The sequence below is a fragment of the Syngnathoides biaculeatus genome, chromosome 7, assembly GCF_019802595.1.
Source record: "Syngnathoides biaculeatus isolate LvHL_M chromosome 7, ASM1980259v1, whole genome shotgun sequence".
Classification (NCBI taxonomy): Eukaryota; Metazoa; Chordata; class Actinopteri; order Syngnathiformes; family Syngnathidae; genus Syngnathoides; species Syngnathoides biaculeatus.
Window position 1 is genome coordinate 22,588,463 of NC_084646.1, and position 20,223 is coordinate 22,608,685.

At 41.2% G+C, this 20,223-nt stretch overlaps 1 protein-coding gene across 5 annotated transcripts; it reads right to left on the bottom strand.

Annotated features, from left to right (window-relative positions):
- Positions 1-845: 845 nt before the first annotated feature.
- On the bottom strand, positions 846-19,959 carry alkal1 (ALK and LTK ligand 1). 5 transcript variants are annotated; one of them, XM_061826055.1, is made up of 7 exons: positions 19,819-19,959; positions 19,378-19,614; positions 18,863-19,138; positions 7,970-8,023; positions 7,284-7,367; positions 5,967-6,040; positions 846-1,303 (listed from the first exon to the last, which is right to left on the bottom strand). In XM_061826055.1, the coding sequence occupies exons 3-6, from the start codon at positions 19,128-19,130 to the stop codon at positions 5,976-5,978; spliced, it is 471 nt and encodes a 156-aa protein (XP_061682039.1). In that variant the 5' UTR covers positions 19,131-19,138; positions 19,378-19,614; positions 19,819-19,959; the 3' UTR covers positions 846-1,303; positions 5,967-5,975. The 5 variants fall into 5 exon arrangements, with proteins under 5 accessions (XP_061682039.1, XP_061682041.1, XP_061682042.1 ...); XM_061826057.1 differs by having other exon boundaries at positions 19,378-19,631; positions 19,819-19,951; XM_061826058.1 differs by having other exon boundaries at positions 19,378-19,508; positions 19,819-19,946.
- Positions 19,960-20,223: the final 264 nt, after the last annotated feature.

Below are 20,223 nucleotides of genomic sequence, written 5' to 3' on the forward strand. Positions count from 1 at the left end.
AATGGTAATTGCTGATGGTGTACCCTATAGCCACCTGACTTCGGAGAAGGCAGCGTGGTTTCAATTCCCACTTAGTGACAGTGCGAGTGTAAGTCTGAATGGTTATCTGTCTTCATGTGTGCGCTGTAACTGACAAGCAACTGGTTCAGGGTTTAGTCTGCCTTTCAGCCCAAGTAAGCTGGGAAATGCTGCAGCGCCCCGTGACCCTGAATAGGAGAACCAGTTAAGACAATGGATGGATTGATTCATGCTAACACTCAATGGGAAATGGTAATAACAGATCAATGTCGTGGTGTTACAGCGCTTTCAGGAATGGGCATTTGAACAAAAACGGTGCAACAACACTTGTAGACAGACAAAATAACAATCCACAGGCATATATTTCTTCATTCTCTGCAAAAGATGACAAACTTTACCCGAGATTACTGAGTGATTAATAGTAGAGTGAAACGCTTCTTCGGATGTCCTCAATTGTATTATACTGCCGCATGGTGGTCAAGCTGTTGACACCAGTGCAAACCGCAATTAATTTTGTTGTATGTTTTTATAAATTACAATATTACAATACAATATACAACAGAGTGCCATTTTCATAAAATAAAATTACAAACGTTTTTGTTCTTGGGGCGGAATTTTAATGGTGAAAGATGATTTGAGGTATGAGTGTTTTAAATTTACAGTGAGATTGGTTGTGGACAAAGTGGAATTGTGGGGAAAATGATGGGAGGGGCTTAGAAAATATGTCATGAATAATAAGTAGATCAGTCCCTTGAGTTGCATTTGCATTCCCGCCTACATCATCATCATCTGGGTTTCTCGCAAGAAGCTCAACTCACCGCTTATGCTCTGCTTCAATAGTCTTTATTGGTCAAAAGTATCATGTGTTAGCACATCTGTTGTCATAGTCAGCAATCACTCAAGTGCCAAATAAAAAGGTGATGAAAAAAAAGAGCAGGACAAATGCAGGCTTCACAACAATTGAGGACTTCAGTCATAAGGAGAAATCATCAAAGTCAAAACAATCCAACTCAGGTGGAAATAGTCTATACAGTACACACTTTAATACAGTATGTGGGATATTAAATGAATGTCCCCTTTAAAATATACAGAGTACATGTACTGTATGATATACAGCAGAAACATCCATGTGAAAAAAATAACATATTCAAAAGCATTTCTGGTAATGTCAAGAAGAGTAATAAAAATAAAAACTATCATAATCCCCAACAATGTTTGTACATATATAACTGCTGTGGATCGGAAGGCACTTCCTTGGCAACATGTTCTTCCGTCAAGATGGGACCTGGCCGAACAAAAAGAGTTCGATTTAAATACTTGTGAATAAGCAAATCTGTCGTCCATTTTCACTTCGGTCTGACTGACGAAGTTGCTTGTGCAAAGATCGTCAATACGGGTCATCTATTGCCAATTTCCTTCGCGATTGATGACTCAACTGCACATCACTTAAAAGTCCTTCAAGTGTGATGTACATTTTTATAGAAGAATGTCAAAGGCACCTCGTTATGTGATTCATCCAAAGATGTGTGAGCCCCACCAATTTTCTCATGACACGTCCATCAAATATCACGTAAGAAAAATATATTAAGTGAAGTACTATGGAGATGAACTCTTGCAGCAATCACTCACCAGCGGCTCCTAATTATATCCTCTGAGAGGCACTTAATTGAGTCATGACCGATTTAGGACCAGACTGCAATAAAATGTGAATCTAACCCGCTGTCATCGCAAGAGGCCTCCACAAAGAACCAACCAGATTCTGAATTATTCATCTTGCTACCAAACTTTTGTCTTTTGGCTCTTGTAAAATGTTGACATGATGTGCAGATTGTGATAAAACGGAATAAAAAAATCTCTATACAAAGTTTGTTTTTTTTTGCCACGGTTTATGAGCACCTGAATTAAAAAAAAAAATCTCTAGACTCAAATAAATATCACTTGTTCAAATCAGACAAAAGGATGGCTCAGGTATTCATATTTAGTACATTGGACTACTGTAATGGGGTTTTTACAAGTCTGAATTCAGATAAACATTACAAATGTATATGTTTGAGACCTTTTAGATCTCTAACAGTGCTTATCAGCTATTATTAGAGTAATGGCGTATCGCAATACAAACGGGTCTTATTTTAAGATACTCATTGGGAAATCTGAGAATGAATAATTGAACACAAAAAAATGACTTATTTACTGTATGAATGGCAACAGGTGGCGAATCAGGGTACCAACCTGCCAACCAATAGAATAGCGTCTAATTGTCACTATACGTCGCTGCCACGGGTAGAAGAACAAAGATCTATTTGTAATGACTAAGAAACAATTTTCAGGCGAATTCAGCAAAATTTGATTATTTCAAGTGGCACTCCTGATGATCTCTCATGGCACACTAGTATCACGGCGCCCGAGTTTCGCTGGCCTGAGACTTCCACACCCCTAAAGCTTGTCGTTTGAAGGATTATTGTGAGAGGTGTTTCTCATATTTACCAACCATCAAAATATCATCTCAGCATGCTGCACAACACTTGTGCACCACAACTACAAGCATGATCATAGAATGAAATTAACGCATCTCCATGATTGCCATTTCAAACTGAGCATCGTTATTACTAAAAAGTGAACATCTGATGCGGCCCTTGCATTGAATCTAATTTTACGGTTGAGTCATACCTAATCGAATGTCCAGGGAGTGTGTAAGAATACTTTCAATGAAAATAACAAAAAACTAGCATAGAAATTGCATATTGAAATCAGGTTCCAATTATAATGCTAACGTCAATCTATGAGAAGCATATCATGTTAACAACTCAACCACTGTAACAATTATATATTTAATTTAATTGGTTGGAACAGTTATATTTTACAATAAATTACAGTGCTGTGAAAATGTATTCACCATCTTCTCAAATTCTAATAGTTTTGCTTAGTTTTCCCAATTAAGATAAAGCTCAGTAAACAAATGTAAATATCAGATAAAAACCCTAAGTGAACTTAAGATGCTTTTTTAAAATGGCGATTTTCAAAGTTATCTGACTCTGTGTGAAAAAGTAATGGCCCCGTGATGCTCAGAACTGCTTGAGATGGTTCCACCTCAGGAGCCACAGATTATGACACGTTTTGGTCAGCTGAACATTAGAATTAATTCGACTTTCCGGGCTGGCTAAAAGTTAAGGATTTTTTTCATCCATCCATTTTCTTTTGCCACTTATCCTCACAACGGTCGCGGGATTGCTGGAGCCTATCCGCGCTGTCAACGGGCAGGAGGCAGGGTTCACCCGGAAGTGGTTGCCAGCCAATCGCAGGGCACACAGAGAAACAGTCGCACACAATCACACCTAGGGGCAATTTAGAGTGTCCATTTAATTTTGCATGTTTTTGGGATGTGGGAGGAAACCGGAGTGCCCGGAGAAAACCGCCGCGGGCACGGGGAGAACATGCAAACTCCACACAGGCGGGGCTTAGTTCCTCAGATCTGTGAAGCCAACGCTTTCCAGCTGCGCCACCATGCCGCCCAGATGACTACAATTCATTCAGAAACCTGTTTGAGCTGTGATATCAGAGCAAAAAAGCTCTCTCATACTAGTTAATGTGCCTCACAAGCAACCCTGGGAGATATTCATAACCTATTTTCAAAGTCTGGATGTTTTTTTTAGGCCATAACATTAAGTGAAAATCGTGAGGTTAGATAAATTTGTGTAGGCTGTTCAAATCGATTACTGTATTGTCTCCTTGCAGGACTTAAGTTAAGTGATTTACTGTATTTCTGCCCATTTTCATGACTTTTGAGAGCTATTTCTTGGGTCGATTGTATCGAAAAACATCTCCATACACACAGCTACGAGATGTGTCAATGTTCTAATCTAGACGACCTATATTTTATTTATATATCACACAAATGTAGCAAATTTTTTTTCCTAAAAAATATTTTTAAAATTCTCAACACAACAGAAATGAAATAAATTAGCACCAAAGTGCACATTTCTTTTGTGATCGGAATGCCTCCGATGTCTGTTTCAAACTGAGGCTCTGTTGAAGTTGCTGCCGTGTGGAGTCATGCCAAGACAACCCAAGTAAAGAAAATAGCTTCCTCCATAGACAATCATACACACTGTGAGTGGGATCTAGCGGAGATAGACAGCAGTGATGATTTTTATGGAATGCTCTGTGGAAGAGATAGGAATTGAATAGGAGGAATTTTATAATTCTTCGCATGTTCAAAAAACATCCCACGCAGGTGTAATTCATCCATACAGTATATATTTGAACCGGAGTTGACGAAAGCAAACCCAAGGACAGGATTCGGTGAGCCGTGACGCAGGTGATGTGGAACTTTGCACACAAAACACAGACTGATAGGTGCCTCAAGAAATATACGTACATCTTGTTGACGAAATAATCTAATTCAAACACGTTTAAACGTTCGATGCTGCTTGCACACGACAGCAAGTCGTTTGTTGTTGTTGTTGTACTAGAGACTGAGTAGGGGTGAAACAAAAATTGAAACCTTCGGTATCATTCTGCATTTAAATATCATGTGTTTATAGGCCATTCTTCGCGTTATTTACATGCATTTAGCCTGTATTTTAAATAATGCACCGAACACTAGAGAGCACACACTGCCGTAGTCGAATTCAAGAAGACCTCAGTGTCAGCAGTACACTAACTTTATACTGTATCCAAATTTCGTCACCTCCTAAACATCACTTGGATACGGATATTAGCTGACATATATATCTGTATCGGCATTGTACTTACATTTAAAACGAGGTAGATACTTGTCAATACTAAACAATTGAGCACTTACTTGCTACTGAAGCCAAGTGAACGCTGTACCGGGTTTTCAAAGCAGTCCTCCGTGAAATGCTTGGAACATATTACTGTCCACTTTGATTCGTAAGTCCAACGCGCCCACTTTGTCTTCACAAACCTGGTTCATAACCTGCCCATCTGTTCATATTTTGGCCATTCATGTAAGCTGACTCCGTAAGCGTTTGACGCAGAACAGCCGTATGCAACACACTTCCTCATTATCGTTGCTAGCTTTTTCACTCTCTGGCTAAATGTTGTCTTGATGCGACGTCACATTCCAGGGAGTTACGGAACTTGCTGAATCTAAGTGACATTTTAAACAAAAGCTTGAGACTGACTTTGATGCGAATTTATTTCATTTCTTTTTGTTGAGAATTTTTGAAATATTTTTTTAATGAAATTTTCGGTACATTTGTATGATAGACAAATAAAATACATTTCCTTTGGATTAGACCTTTAAAGATTATCCTGAGTGATTATCCAGTGGTGTGGAATGTTGCAAGAGTCCTTTTTCGTCCCCAAACTTCTATGGCTGACAATTCAAATTGTTCAATGTGTATGATCACAAATCTGTGTTTGACTGTTTGAACACAGGGATCGGCAGCTCTATGGACTCAGGGATCTCAATTTTCATGACTAGCACAAATCCAGTATTGGCCTTGGCATAATTTTGTGAGGATTAGAGCAAAACCAAGGGTTTGGTAATTTCGGACACCAGGATACCCCTAGCACTTTTAAAATTGTGATGTCTGCTCTAGTCTGGGTGTGTTTACATCTGACGTTAATCATGTCCAATCAAAATAGCTTTTCATACACCCTTTAAAAGTGGTGCAACAGTCTCGCATAGAAACATGTCTATACTATTGCGTGCTTTGTGTTTTATAACTGGTGGCTCCTGTCAGTGATGTGTTAGAATGTATTTTAATTTTAAGATGGTAAAAATCATTAGCAACTGTATGCTACGCTTCATTTACTAACACGGACGGGGAACATATTATTTTCTGGGCCTAAATTTGCACAGGTTACTATCCAAACCTACTCAAAAACAGACATGCTATTGGTAGCACATTGATGATTCGCTAAAATGTCAGATTGGGCTAAAGCAAATGTGAATGTAGGAATTATTTTTTTTTTTAACTTACAAATGAAATCTATGATCGCGCACAGAGTGGACTCATTGCTAATCGTGTCAGCAATCTTGCACATCTTTTATAATCTGAAAAACAAAGGGACAAAAGTCATTACTAAGGACCATATTCACCTTTATATATATATATATATATATACACACACAATGCAACGCATACATACACTGTAACTATATTTTGCAGCTACAATACATTGTTCACACTTGATGCATTATTGACTACACTCTCATGACAAACGAATCTCTTTAGAAAGATTTGACTCTAAAATAAAGCTCAATGCAAATCCCAAATTTAAATTGTAAACAATCATCGCAAGGTAAAATCCATCAAACCATTTTGTTTGCCGCTTATCCTAACGAGGGTCGCGGGGAATGCTAGAGCCTATCCCAGCTGTCAACGGACAGGAGGCGGGATACACCCTGAACTGGTTGCCACACTCCACACAGGCGGGGCTGGGAACGAACCCGGGTCCTCGGAACTATGAGGCCAACGCTTTCCAGATGCTCCATCATGCCAAGGTAAAATCGAAACAATTATTTTCACTGTAGATTTTTCTTGTTCTTTTCCTTGCGGCTTGTCCCGTGATACGATGCTGGCTTTGTTGGGTTAAAACAGTTTTAGAACATTCAGGAATATGCCTGTCCATTTAAAAAACATATAAAATTATTTCAACTATAATATATAGATAATTTTTTTAAAGTTATCCAAAATGTAGAATTAACACATGATATTAATCACATGTTGCCATAATGCCATTCCAAATTATTGAGTTCATTAATCCAAATGTGATTGTCTTGAAGGACCAACCAGTATTTATACATTCATTCATTTATCTTTTGTACCGCTTGTCCTCACTAGGGTTGCAAGCATGCTGGACCCAACACCAGCTATCTTTTGGCGAGACCCGGGATATACCCCGAGCTGGTCACAAGCCAAACGTAGGGCACGTATAAACGAACATACACTCCAGCCTATAGGCTATTTAGAGTCTTCAAATAATCTACCGTGCATGTTTTGGGATTGTGGGAAGACACCAAAGTACTCAGAGAAAACCCAACACAGACACGGGGAAAACATGCAAACTCCAAGAGGTGAGGGCCTCAGAGCTGTGAGGAAGACTTGGTCACCGGTTGTCCATCATGCTACCAGTATTTATCCAGATTCCATGAAATTTAAAGGACCAAGTTAAATTGGGGTAACATTCAAATTATTTGTTCTGAGTTCAACAGGCTGTTTTCAATTGTAAGAGAAAAAAAATCATTCATACAACACATGTTGTGAGATTGTATAAAAAGACAATGGAATACATACATGCTGGTCTTGAACAATCTCTTGTTTTGTGATAAAGTCTGTCAAAGTGTGTTCGGCATTCCGACGAGAACTTGACTGGTCCTGCTGTACAGAAAAGGTCTCATTAGCCAAAACAAATCAATTTTATGGACCTCATGATTTCTTCTGAACCCACAAAGGCAACACTTCAAAATAAAGCCCAAAGTGACTCTTTGCAGATATAAAAAAATGTGGCACTGTGAAAGGTTGATGGTTGGAATCGTTTTAGTGACTGTGAAAGGTTGCTGAGTCTAATAGATTTTGCGAATAGAAGAACTGAATAGTCAATTGCAATACAAATTACATTTAAGATCACAAATTTTCACACCACTAATGAAGTTTATCCAGGTCCTGAGACAACTAATCATCTTAACTTCGTGTCGCTGTTTACTTTAAAATATCTGATTCAGACCATGTGCTGGTGCTCTGTATTATCGCTTTATTATCCGGAAACTCACAATAAAGCATCTCAAATTTAATAACTTAGTCATATTCTATGTTGACTCAGAAAAATAAAATATATTTCTTAAAATGTGCTCCGGGCCATTCTTGCATAGTAAAAGAGCCACGTGTGCACTGTTTGATCTGTGTGCCAAAAAAAATTCTTTTGTAATATTTTCAAAGGAAGAAATGAGCTTAGACTGAACTCTTTGGTTTAATTTTCATACCTGCAAAGTGCTGAATGAACTTGCTTTTCATCTTCAGATCTCGAGGAAGAATTTCTGGAAAGGAAAAAATGCATTTGTTAGTTTACCCATATATTGTCTTCTTTTTAAGAAATGAAGGATGCATTCAACTGGAACAGGTGTAATGGTTCAAATTTGCTATAAAAACAACAAAACATTTGCCCTGAGAGAGTATTTTGAATGCCACTGGAAGTTGTGTTTGCACCGCACTAGTTTTCTTTTGATCTGAATAGATAATTAAATGGATTTGATGCAGCATATTTCAAAATTGTGAATTCAGTTTACCATTCCAGAAATGAACTAGTTAATAGTTTGTGTTGTTGTTTTCCATCAATATGTTGCTGATGGGGTTATTCTTGATAAAATACTGCCATTTCTTTTTCCATGGTTGCATCAATTGAGACCACACTAGTAGCCAGGTGCAGCTTTCACCCTACAATTTCAAAAACATGGGCAAAAACTGGCAGCATGGTGAGCAACCGGTTACCGTGTCTGGATCATAGTTCAGAGGGCCAGCGTTCGAATCCCAGCCCCCGCTGTGTGGAGTTTGCATGTTCTCCCTCTGTGAGTCTGGCATTCTTGAATGTAAATGAACATTTGTTTTTTTTGATGCCACAAAGCTTTCCGTGCCCGAGTTTGGGTGCCCACCCGCCCATTGAAAAACCACAGGTGTAAAGTAATGGAACCAGTACAATGCATATACACCATGTGCTGCATCCATCCATCCATCCATTCATCCATTTTCTGAACCTCTTATCCTCACAAGGGTCACGGAAGTGCCGGAGCCTATCTCAGCTATCATCAGGCAGGAGGTGGGGTATAACCTGAACTGGTTGCCACCCAATCCCAGGGCACATGGGGACAGACAACAGGCACACTCACAATCACACCTAAGGGCAATTTAGAGTCTCCACTTAATGCGTGTTATTGGTATGTGGGAGGAAACCAGAGTAGGGTTACACCCACGCAGGCTTGTGGAGAACATGCAAACTCCAAGAAGGTTCAGGCCGGGATTTGAACCCCGGACCTAAGAACTGTGAGGCTGTGGTGTTTACATAATTCACCCGCGGGACCTCGAGTTGGGTCGGGTGGTTCCGCAGGGACTGTTTTTGTTTTTGCTCTTCTGGGGAGTGATTTCAGATAGCTCCCGGCGTTATGCGAGTAGTCGGTTGATGTCTGTGAATAACACAAAGTTTGTTCCTGTGTTCGACACTTCGCCTCCGACTCCTTTTCTCCGGCGCTACACTGGTGACCCCGACGTCAGTCCCGGCGTTTTCGAGACTGAACCGAACATGGCAACCGCCATCCTCAAATTGGCGGAGTTTTGGGAGACATCCGCGGCTGCTGGTGCCCTCGACCCCGCCTGGGCCCTTGTCCCTTGACTCAATGGACAGTGCGGCCCCACCCCCCTCGGCCCCTGCAGTGCGCACCCGCCGGGGTCGGGTCGTCATTCCTCCATGGCACGGGGATTTTGACTATGGGTGAATTCTGGGGGGCTTTGTGTGGTGTTTACATAATTCACCCGCAGGACCTCGAGTTGGGTTGCGGGTTTCCGCACGGACTGCTTTTGTTGTTGCTCTTCCGGGGAGTGAGTTCAGCGAGATCACGGCGTTATGCGAGTAGTCGGTTGATGTCTGTGAATAAAACAAAGTTTGTTCCTGTGTTCGACACTCCGCCTCCTTTTCTGCCCCACTGTGCTGCCCAATGTGCTGCAGAATTGCAGTAATAAATGATATCAAAACACAATACCTTGAGCCTAACTACTTTTCAATAGTGAACTACACACTGGAAAAAGTAGGTTATTAACCTCATTCCCTGCCAAAGCCATCCAAAGACGACATTCGGAATCAAAATATTACCTAAAACAGAATGTATGTGTGTGAATGAGAAAGGTGGAGGGAGAAGAGTGAGGCTACAGGAAGTAGAGATAGCGAGGGTGGAGGACTTCAAATATTTAGGGTCCACAATCCAGAACAATGGTGAGTGTGGTAAGGAAGTGAAGACACGCCTCCAAGGAGGTAAGGAGGTTGGAACAGCTGGCGAAAGGTGTCTGTTGTGTTAGGTGACAGAAGAGTCTCTGCCAGGATGAAGGGCAAAGTTTACAAAACAGTGGTGAGGCCGGCCATGATGTACGGATTAGAGACGGTGGCACTGAAGAAACAACAGGAATCTGAACTGGAGGTGGCAGAAATGAAGATGTTGAGGTTCTCGCTCGGAGTGAGCAGGTTGGATAGGATTAGAAATGAGCTCATGAGAGGGACAGCCAAAGTTGGATGTTTTGGAAACAAGGTGAGAGAGAGCAGACTTCGATGGTTTGGACATGTTCAGAGGCGAAAGAGTGAGTATGTTGGTGGTAGGGTGCTGAGGGTGGAGCTGCCAGGCAAAAGAGCAAGAGGAAGACCAAAGAGAAGGTTTATGGATGTGGTGAAGGAAGACATGAGGGCAGTTGGTGTTAGAGAGGAAGATGCAGAAGGCTAAGATGGCAAAAAATGACACGCTGTGGTGACCCCTAACGGGACAAGCCGAAAGGAAAAGTAGAATCGTGGAAAAGGAAGAAAGAAAAAAACAAAATGAAAAATGTCTTTAAAAAACCTTCCATTAAAATGTGAAATATAAAATATTCCTGTGGCTGACAGGAATGATGCCTCAGATCATGCGGGGAAATAAACGATGACAGTCCGAACCAATCCCTTTGCAGCGAAGTTATCGCACTTGGCCGCTTGTCAGCTGATTGCCTGCCGACCCAGAATTGAGTCAATGGGATCCAGAATCATCAGATGAGTGAACTCCCTCCGGAAGCAGCAGAGGTCAATGGCGAGATTCTCTGATCATGGAGACGACGGTAACTCGTTTGCAGCTAGCGTTAGCGACATTGAGTGATCAAACGAATCTCCCTTGTCCTCTTGTTCAAACCTTGTCACATAAACATAATTTAGTCCAACTAGTTCAACATTACAATGTAACATTTGTTGCCAATACTAACTTGAATTTGACATTTTCAGCTCGAACATCTTACAGTAAGGCAATGTCTTTCAGGATTGCAATGAAGAAAAGTCATGTTTTTTAACCCTTACAAACACTTCATTAAAAAGTACTCTTTAGTAATCGTTTGTGTGTGTGTGTGTGTATGTGTGCGTGCGCCTGTGTGTATCCTGCAGACATCCAACTCTCATTCCACTATGCAAAAAAAGTAAATGAAATGTCTTTTTTTTTTCCATCCAGGCTGCACTACAGCAATTTCAACAATGTATTTTTATACTAATAGTTAAACAGTATTTCTAAACTTCACAGGTCGTGCTTGGAGCAGAAGTAGGGACTGGTTTCAACGACAATGGTAATCACACAAGACCCCACTCAGTGCCACAAAAGAATAGAATCCAGATGTGGGCTTGCTCGATTTTATACCCAAGGAAATAAAAATCTGGAGTATTGAGGAAGGAGTAGAGGAGGAGGAAGTGGAAGCAAGAAAGTATACATGTGGGATCACTACTTGTCCATGCATTTTCGTCAAAATCTAAATGCTGAACATAGTTACACTAGCAAATTAAGTATTTTTCTATCAAAAGTACTTTCTCAGCGTTATTTTATTTTCAGATATTTACGATTTTGACTAAAGAAAAAAATGTTGGGTGTCAAAGTCATTGTTCTGCTTTATCTGTCTGCTTTCACAAAAAGCTCAGCTGTTTTCCTTCACCTTGAGCAACTCAAGCAAATGCTTGAGCAAATAGTCCCACAGTTTAAGGACAATGTTTATTTACAATTTCAAGGTATATGAGGATTTACCCTATGATCCATAATAACACGAAACGATTCTCAGAATCTGGAGAACTCTCGCTTGTAAAAGGACAAGCCAAAAACCATCATCAAATGCTTGCGATCTTCGATCCTTTAGGTGGCACCGCATTCGAAAAATTTGAATCATTGTGAACAAAATAAAGCCACGCAGACTCAGAAACACTTAAGAAAACCACTGCCAGCTACATCAACAAATGCAGTTTAAAACTCTACCATGCGAACCAAATGTTAAATATCAAAATGACCCACAAACGCCAAACGCCGGGCCAAATAAGGGAAAGGACCATTCCGATTGTAATCAGCGCAAAGTTCAAAAGCCAGTGTCTGCGATGGTATGGGGGCTTGTTAGTGCTCATGTCGTGGGTCACTTACACATCTGTGAAGGGACCATTAATGCTGAATGGTGGATACAGACTTTGGAGCGACATACAGTATGCTGCCATCCAAGCAACTTTGCATGTTTTGGGGATGAGGGAGGAAAGACGAGTATCTGGAGAAAATCCACACAAGCACAAGGACAACATACAAACTCCACACAGACACAGTCGGGCCTTGAATGTTGTTCCGAACTGTGAGGCAGATGTGCTGACCACTCACTCACCGGTGGGTCCGCCATGGTGAATTATGAAGAATAAAATACAACAGAAGTGTACTGTAGGGCAACCGAAGTTGGACATTAAGAAAAAAAGGAATAGGCTGATAACTACACAGTAAAGACCTGTGAAGCTATAGCATTAAAATATTTTTTACCATTTTGTTTTTTCACAACTTTTTGAGCATGCTAAAACTGCAGGCAATTGCAGACTTGGGTGTCCTGAATGAGTCAACCCACGCGTCACTGTATAAAAACATAAGTAATCAAATCAAAATCAAATCAAATGCCTTTAATGTCATTATATGCTGTGTATACAACGAAATGAGGAGAATATATGAACAGAATATATGTGCGTGAATGAAAGGGGTGGAGGGGGAAGTGTGGGGCTCCAGGGAGAAGAGATAGCGAGGGTGGACGACTTCAAATACTTGGGGTCAACAATCCAGAGCAATGGTGAGTGTGGTAAGGAAGTGAAGAAAGGGATCCAATCAGGTTGGAACAGCTGGCGGAAGGTGTGTTATGTGACAGAAGAGTCTCTGCTAGGATGAAGGGCAAAGTTTACAAAACAGTGGTGAGGCTGGCCAGGATGTACAGATTAGAGACGGTGGCGCTGAAGAGATAACAGGAAGCAGAACTGGAGGTAGCAGGAATGAAGATGTTGAGGTTCTCGCTTGGAGTGATAGGATTAGAAATTAGCTCATTAGAGGGACAGCCAAAGTCGGATGTTGTGGAGACAAGGTTAGAGACAGCAGACTTCGATGGTTTGGAGATGTTCAGAGGCGAGGGAGTGAGTATATTGGTAGAAGGGTGCTGAGGATAGAGCTGCCAGGCAAAAGAGCGAGAGGAAGACCAAAGAAAAGGTTGATGGATGTTGTGAGGGAAGACATGAGGACAGTGGATGTTAGAGAGGAAGATGCACGAGCTAGGCAACATGCTGTGGCGACCCCTAACGGGACAAGCCAAAAGGAAAAGAAGATACAACGAAATGAAATGATTAGCGCTTCTCCACAAGGTGTAATAAAATAGAATAAAAATCAAAGAACATCTTAGATAAAAACAACAGATAAAACACAAAGACACAGTTATTGCTAAAATAAATAAATAAATAAATAAATATATAAATAAATAAATGCACAAAAATGCAGTCGCATAATATTCCATTACTGTACTGTTATGTTCAGTGGTTTTGAGTTCAAGGAGTTGATGGCTCTGGGGTAAAAGCTGTCCTTGAATCTGGTTGTCTGTTTTGTGGGACTTGTACCGCCTGCCAGAGGACTGCAGGTAAAACAGGTGATGACCAGGATGTGAAGAGTCCTTTACAATATTAATGGTAGTGGTAGTAGTAATATTGAAAGTTACTCAATCTATTCCTACCACTACAGCATGCACCAACACCAACACCCTGAAAATGTCTTTCCTCAGTGTCACAACTTACAGAACAGCTCAGTATCATCATATGAATTCTCAGGCATGGAGCTCATCCCACACACGAGCTGAGGAAACCCCCAGGAAATGTTAGTTAATTTGGGATATATTCCAGCCACCTGAGGCTTATTTAAGGAATATTTTCATGACTCAAACATGTAGGAATGTGTCACCACAAGAAAGTTGCTTGATGTAGTAGCATCCAATTTTCATCTGTGCATGGTTTCACACATTCAATCCCATAACGTTTGAGAGTACATAAAATGGCTGGATTTTTCGGAATTTGAAGCTTCATTTTTTTAAAATTTTGTAATTTATTTTTTTAATCATTCATTCTTTATCCCAGATGGTTCTAGCCGAGAGGCCGGGTAATCCCTAAACTTGTTGCCAGCCAATTCCAGGGCACATATAAACAAACAACCATTGGGACTCATCTTCACACCTATGGGTGATTCAGAGCGTTCAATTTACCTAGCATGCACGGTGGTGTGACTGGTTAGAGCTAATTGGAGACTCTAAATTGGCGGTACCCTGAGGTGTGATTGTGAGTAGGAATGGTTGTTTGCTTCTATGTGCTCTGTGATTGTCTGGCAACCAGTTCAGGGTGCACCCTGCTTCCCGCCTGAAGACAGCTGGCAGAGGCTCAAGCACTCCTGCAACCCTTTCGAGGATAAGTGGCTCAGAAAATGGATGAATGGATAAATATTTTATGGATATGGGAGGAAACCAGAGTGCCCGTAGAAAACCCATGCAAGCACGGGAGAACATGCAAACTCCACACAGACAGGGCTGGGATCTGAACCCGGGTCCTCAGAACTATGAGGCCAACGCTTTCCAGCTGCCCACCATGCCAAGGTAAAATCTCAACTCTTCTTCTTTTCCTTTCAGTTTGTCCTGTTAGGGGTTGCCACAATGTGTCATATTTTTCCATCTAAGCCTATCTTGTGCCTCTTCCTCTCTAACACCCACTGCCCTCATGTCTTCCAACAACATCCATCAATCTTCTCTTTGGCCTTCCTCTCACTCGCTTCCCTGGCAGCTCCACCTTCAGCACCCTTCTACCAATATACTCACTCTCTCACCTCTGGACATCTCCAAACCATTGAAGTCTGCTCTCTCGAATCTTGCCTCCAAAACATCCAACTTTGGTTGTTCCTCTAATGATCTCATTTCTAATCCTATCCAACCTCCCCACTCCGAGAGAGAACCTCAACATCTTCATTTCTCACTCCACCCGCTCCGCTTCCTGTTCTCTCTTCAGTACCATCACCTCTAATCTGTACATCATGGGCAGCCTCACCACTATTTTATAAACTTTGCCCTTCATTTTAGCAGATACTCTGTCACATAACACACCAGACACTTTCCACCAGCTATTCTAACCTGCTTGGACCCGTTTCTTCACTTCCTTACCACATTCACCGTTGCTCTGGATTGTTGACCACCATGCAGGCCGAGCTCCACCTTAAATTCTTCTGTCAAACGTAACTTCATTGTGTGACTCATCAACTTTATTCCTCTATAGTTCCTACAGTTTTGGACATAGCCTTTGTTCTTAAAAATGGGAACTTCCACACGTTTCCTCCCTTCTTCAAGCATTTGCTCACCCACTAGTATTCTATTGAACAAGTTGGTCAAAAACTCCACAGCCAACTCTCCAAATTGCTTCCATACCACCACAGGTATGTCATCAGGACCAATTGCCTTTCCATTTTTCATCCTCTTTAGTGCTTTTCTAACTTCCCCCTTACTAATAATTGCCACTTCCTGGTCCTTCACACTTGCCTCTTCTACTCTTCCTTCTCTCTCATTTTCTTAATTCATCAGCTTGCCAAAGTATTCTTTCCATCTATTTAGCACATTACTGGCACAAATCAACACATTTTCATCTCTATCCTTAATCACCCTAACCTGCTTTACAGTACATCCTTCCCATCTCCATCCCTCTCACAGTCTAACCTGTAGAGATCCATTTGGCCTTTTTCAGTGACCAACCTGATGTACATCATCATATGCCTCTTGTTTAGCCTTCGCCACCTCTACCTTTTCCCTACGTCGCATTTCATTGTATCCCTTTTGCCTCTCCTAATCGCTTTCCTTATATGACTTCCTGTTCTTTGGGGTTCCACCAGCAAGTGTCCTTCTCCCCTTTCCTACCAGAAGATACATCAAGTACTCTCCTGTGCGTCTCTCCGGTCACCTTGGCTGTAGTAGTCCAGTTTTCTGGGCGCTCCTCCTGTCCACCGAGAGCCTGTCTCACATCTTTCCGAAAGGCAGCAGAACACTCTTACTTTCTTAGCTTCCACCACATGGTTCTCTCCTCAATCTTCCTACCCACCACCATCCTCGGTTGTCAAGCTACACTCTCGCCTACCACTATCTTACAGTCAGATTACATCATCTGAACAAAATGTAATCTGTCTGCGTGCTCCTAACTCCACTCTTATACGTCATTCTATGTTCCTGCCTCTTCTGGCAAAAAAAGTGTTCACTACCGCCATTTCCATCCATTTGAAAAGTCTTCCACCATCTGTCCCTCAAAGTTCCTTTCTTCGATGTACCCATCGCCACAGAGTTGGAAAATATTTGAGGTTAATTCGAGGCTATTTACATACTGGCAGAGGTGTGCTACTCCCATTTAACATAAATTTGAAAGAGATTAATTCTGAAGAGATATATCTACAATTACTGTATAAGCAGGTGTGTACACTTGTGCAACCATATTTAAAGATTTCAGCTTTGTGTTGTAGGTCACATTAGTAATGGAAAAAGTTGTGTAATGAGTTATCTTGGTCTCATGTTTTGTATTGCACAAATCTGGTATAATAGGGTTGCGTGGACATTTTATATCCACTGCAGCTGATTATTGCCAACAGCCACATAACGTAACTTTGTCGCTAGATCATGACAGAAAACTATTTTCCATCAAGGCATCAAGTTTGACTTAAGCACAAAAGTGTTAGATTTCCCTGTTCTCTCATTTTCAAAAAAAACATCTATCATTGCGTGACCGCCGCGCTTTGGTAGCATCACATGCATCATTTGCTGATATGCTTTATTTTGTATCCTCAAAAGATAAATTCCATCCACCCACTGGTCTGAGAAAGGTACTTTTCCATTTGCACAGGCTGATGAGAGACTGAGCAGTATGCCAGAGCAACACCTCTCCAACACGAGCAGACTCACTGGCATGTTGGAGGAGAACCTCCACCTCGGACAAAGTGCATTATTTCCAGTTAATAAACCCCAACTGCAAATACTTTGCCAATGAGGTTTTATCATAGTCATAAGAATGGGCATGAATAACAGTTTACCTGTACCCAATATTGAAAATTCCCCACAGACAAAATAAATTACCTTAGGGGGTGGTTATGGATACTTGATTTATTGTTGAAAAAAATCTAATCATTGATTAATCACACCTTAAAGCAATTAAGCCAAATTAGAGTGCATTACTATGCCACAACCTGTAGAGGCGCTGTTCACTCAACTAATTTTAGAACTGACAAAGCAATATTAAGCAATATGAAACTGTTGTGGAAACAGGAGCTAAAATTATCCACAGTGAGAGTTTTTCATCTAATTGAACAGTTAAAATTAGAATCCATACACTGGTTATCTGAGGTCTGCTCATGGGGGCAGTAGCTTTACCAGGGACGCTCAGACTTCCCCTTCACCAGCCACTTCATTCAGGTCTTCCGGGGTATCCCGAGCCATTCCCTAGCCATCTGAAAGACATAATCTCTCCAGCGTGTCCTGGGTCATCCCCGGGGTTTATTTCCAGTGAGATGTGCCCAGAATACCTCACCAAGTAGGTATCCATATCAGATACCCGGGCCACCTTATCTGGTTCGTCTCTCAATGCGGAGAAGGAGCAGCTCTACTCAGAACCACTCCCAGATGATCTTTAAGGGAGAGCCCGGAAACCCTGTGGTGGAAACTAATTTCGGCTGCTTGTATCTGGGATCATGTTCTTGTGGTCATGACCCACAACACGTGACCATAGGTAGAAACCTTGATTGACTGGTAAATAGAGAGCTTCACCTTTCAATTTAGCTCCTTTACCACAACGGACCAATACAAAGTCTGTATCACTGCAGACGCTGCACATCTGCATCACAGTTCTGAGGTTTGTGTCTGAATCTGGGATGGGTTTTCTTCGCGTGCATCAGCTTTCTCCCACATGTCCTACAAGATTCATCAAAGACTAAATTCTCCACCGTTGTGATGGAAAAATGGTTGTCTAACTATACGTGCCCTGTGATTGGCTGATGACCAGTCCAGGGTGTTAATGTTCTCTCACTCAAGGTCAGGAAGCATAAGCCGCAGCTCACCCGCAAATTAGAATTCTATTAGAACTACAGTGCTACAGAAAACTCATGGATGAAAAATGTACAGTATAGGTGTATTTCAAAACTATTTAAAAAAAATCCATGTGAAAAAAAAGGATTACACTTGGTAGTTATGTTTGTCATAATTTAATTTAATTTTAACTGCATCATTCCTTCTCCTTGTAGTTCTCATCATCAGAATTATTTTTTTTTTTTTCCGTCATGATTCAAGAAGCTCTGCCATGAATGCAGCGGTGCCGGTCATCATTCATGCTCTCGCATCCCTCACTGAATCGCAGTGAATGACTCATTCACGTTGGGCAATGTGACTGACACTCCTCCTTGATGATGTTTTGCTTCCCATCTTCAATCTCCCCATCCTTTGCTAGAGCCCAGCTGGAAGGAGTGTGAAATTTTCCACTGACAATCAGTGGAAATTTTAGAATATTGCAAAGAAAAACATGTTTGCCTTCAAGTGCACCAAATCCATTCTCCGACCACTTTAAGTCGTTCATGAGGATAATTTGGCTCATTCAAGGCAAATGTACTTCTTTGCGTATGCACAAGAGATGTTATCGTGCGTACTCCACATAAGCTTCCAATTCAGCCAAACTAACTCAGGCTCAAAGTTGGACAGCTCAGACCCTGACAATGACAGCTGTCTCCCACGCTAAAATGACGGATTATGCTTTGATCATCACAAGCTAAAAATAAATCTTATCAGCTTACCTGTGAGTTGACGGTTATCCAGCCTGGGAACGTACCAAGGCTTTTCACGGGAGGGCATCTTCAAGTCTTGGAGGGACGCAAAGAGTCCCCGACTGCAGCGCCTGCAAATCTGTTTGTCTCGTTGCTGGCTGTCTCTGATCACCTGCAAGATTAAATCCAGCAGGGTCCTCCTCTCCTGCTTGACCTCCTTGTTGTCCACACACTTGCTGGAGGTGATGAGCAGAAGGAGGACAGTCAGGAGAATGTGCCATTTCCTCTCCACCCGCATGACTTGGACTGCAATAAATAAATAAATAAATAAAAAATAATAATAAGAAGAACAATATATTATTAAATAAAATACAAAAACAATTTACTGGTCCATGGTATCTCAAAAGCAAAAACCTCAAAGCACCTGGAGTCATACCACTGAATCGCTAAAATGTGGACTTTCGGTAAATGTGTCCACTTAGTACAAAAAAAAGTGCATTTAGGTATAGATTAAAAAAAACATAATAATCTGCCAGCACACTTACTAGATTTGAGAGTGGACCCAGTTGACTTCTTCAAATGGTTTAAAGTCCTGGTCGCTGCGAGCTGTTCTTGTTCAACACGGTCTTCGGAGCACTATTCTCCCGTCTCTCTTTATAAGTGGAGCAGCCGGCTTCTTGGGGGTAATACAATCGATTTGGTGTGGGTGGCAAAGCAAGGTTGACATCTTTGGTGCAGTTCCCACCGGCGGCGTTCGCTCAGTTTGGCACGCGGCGCCCCTCCTTTGCGCACATCACAACTTCAACAACTCATTAAAAAAAATGCGTCCCACTGCATCAACATCTCACAGTTTGCGTCATTGTAGTTGTATTTGAAATCAAGAAAAACAAGCAACCGGTGGCCAAGTAGCCTTACTAAGTTCACCACGCCTCCCTTGTACTGTATTGGCAATGCAAACGCGATTTTTATTTTTATATTTTACTCACCTGTTGCATGCCAGCTCTTCACAAAGACGAGAAGCAACGAATTGTTGCAGGAGCACCACGGAGTAAATTCAGTCACAAATTAATGCTCACTATTTAACCCGAAATAGAGGAAAACCTATAGATTGAAGGGAAAATTAAAACTTATTTTTTTCCACATCGGAAAACTATAGATTGCGAATTTATCCTGTTGGTTGTTGCGATCTGCGTAGAAAAAATTAAAAAAAAAAGAAAGAAAAAAAGAAAAACTCTCACAACAGGTACCCAAAGGTGGAACAACTACATAATATTTCAAAATGCACTAGAATCAGACAGTTCATTGTTTCGACTTGGAATAGTTTTATGATGTAGATATTGAGGTGGTTATATTTTCATCAATCAATCATTCAATGGGAATTTATTATGATG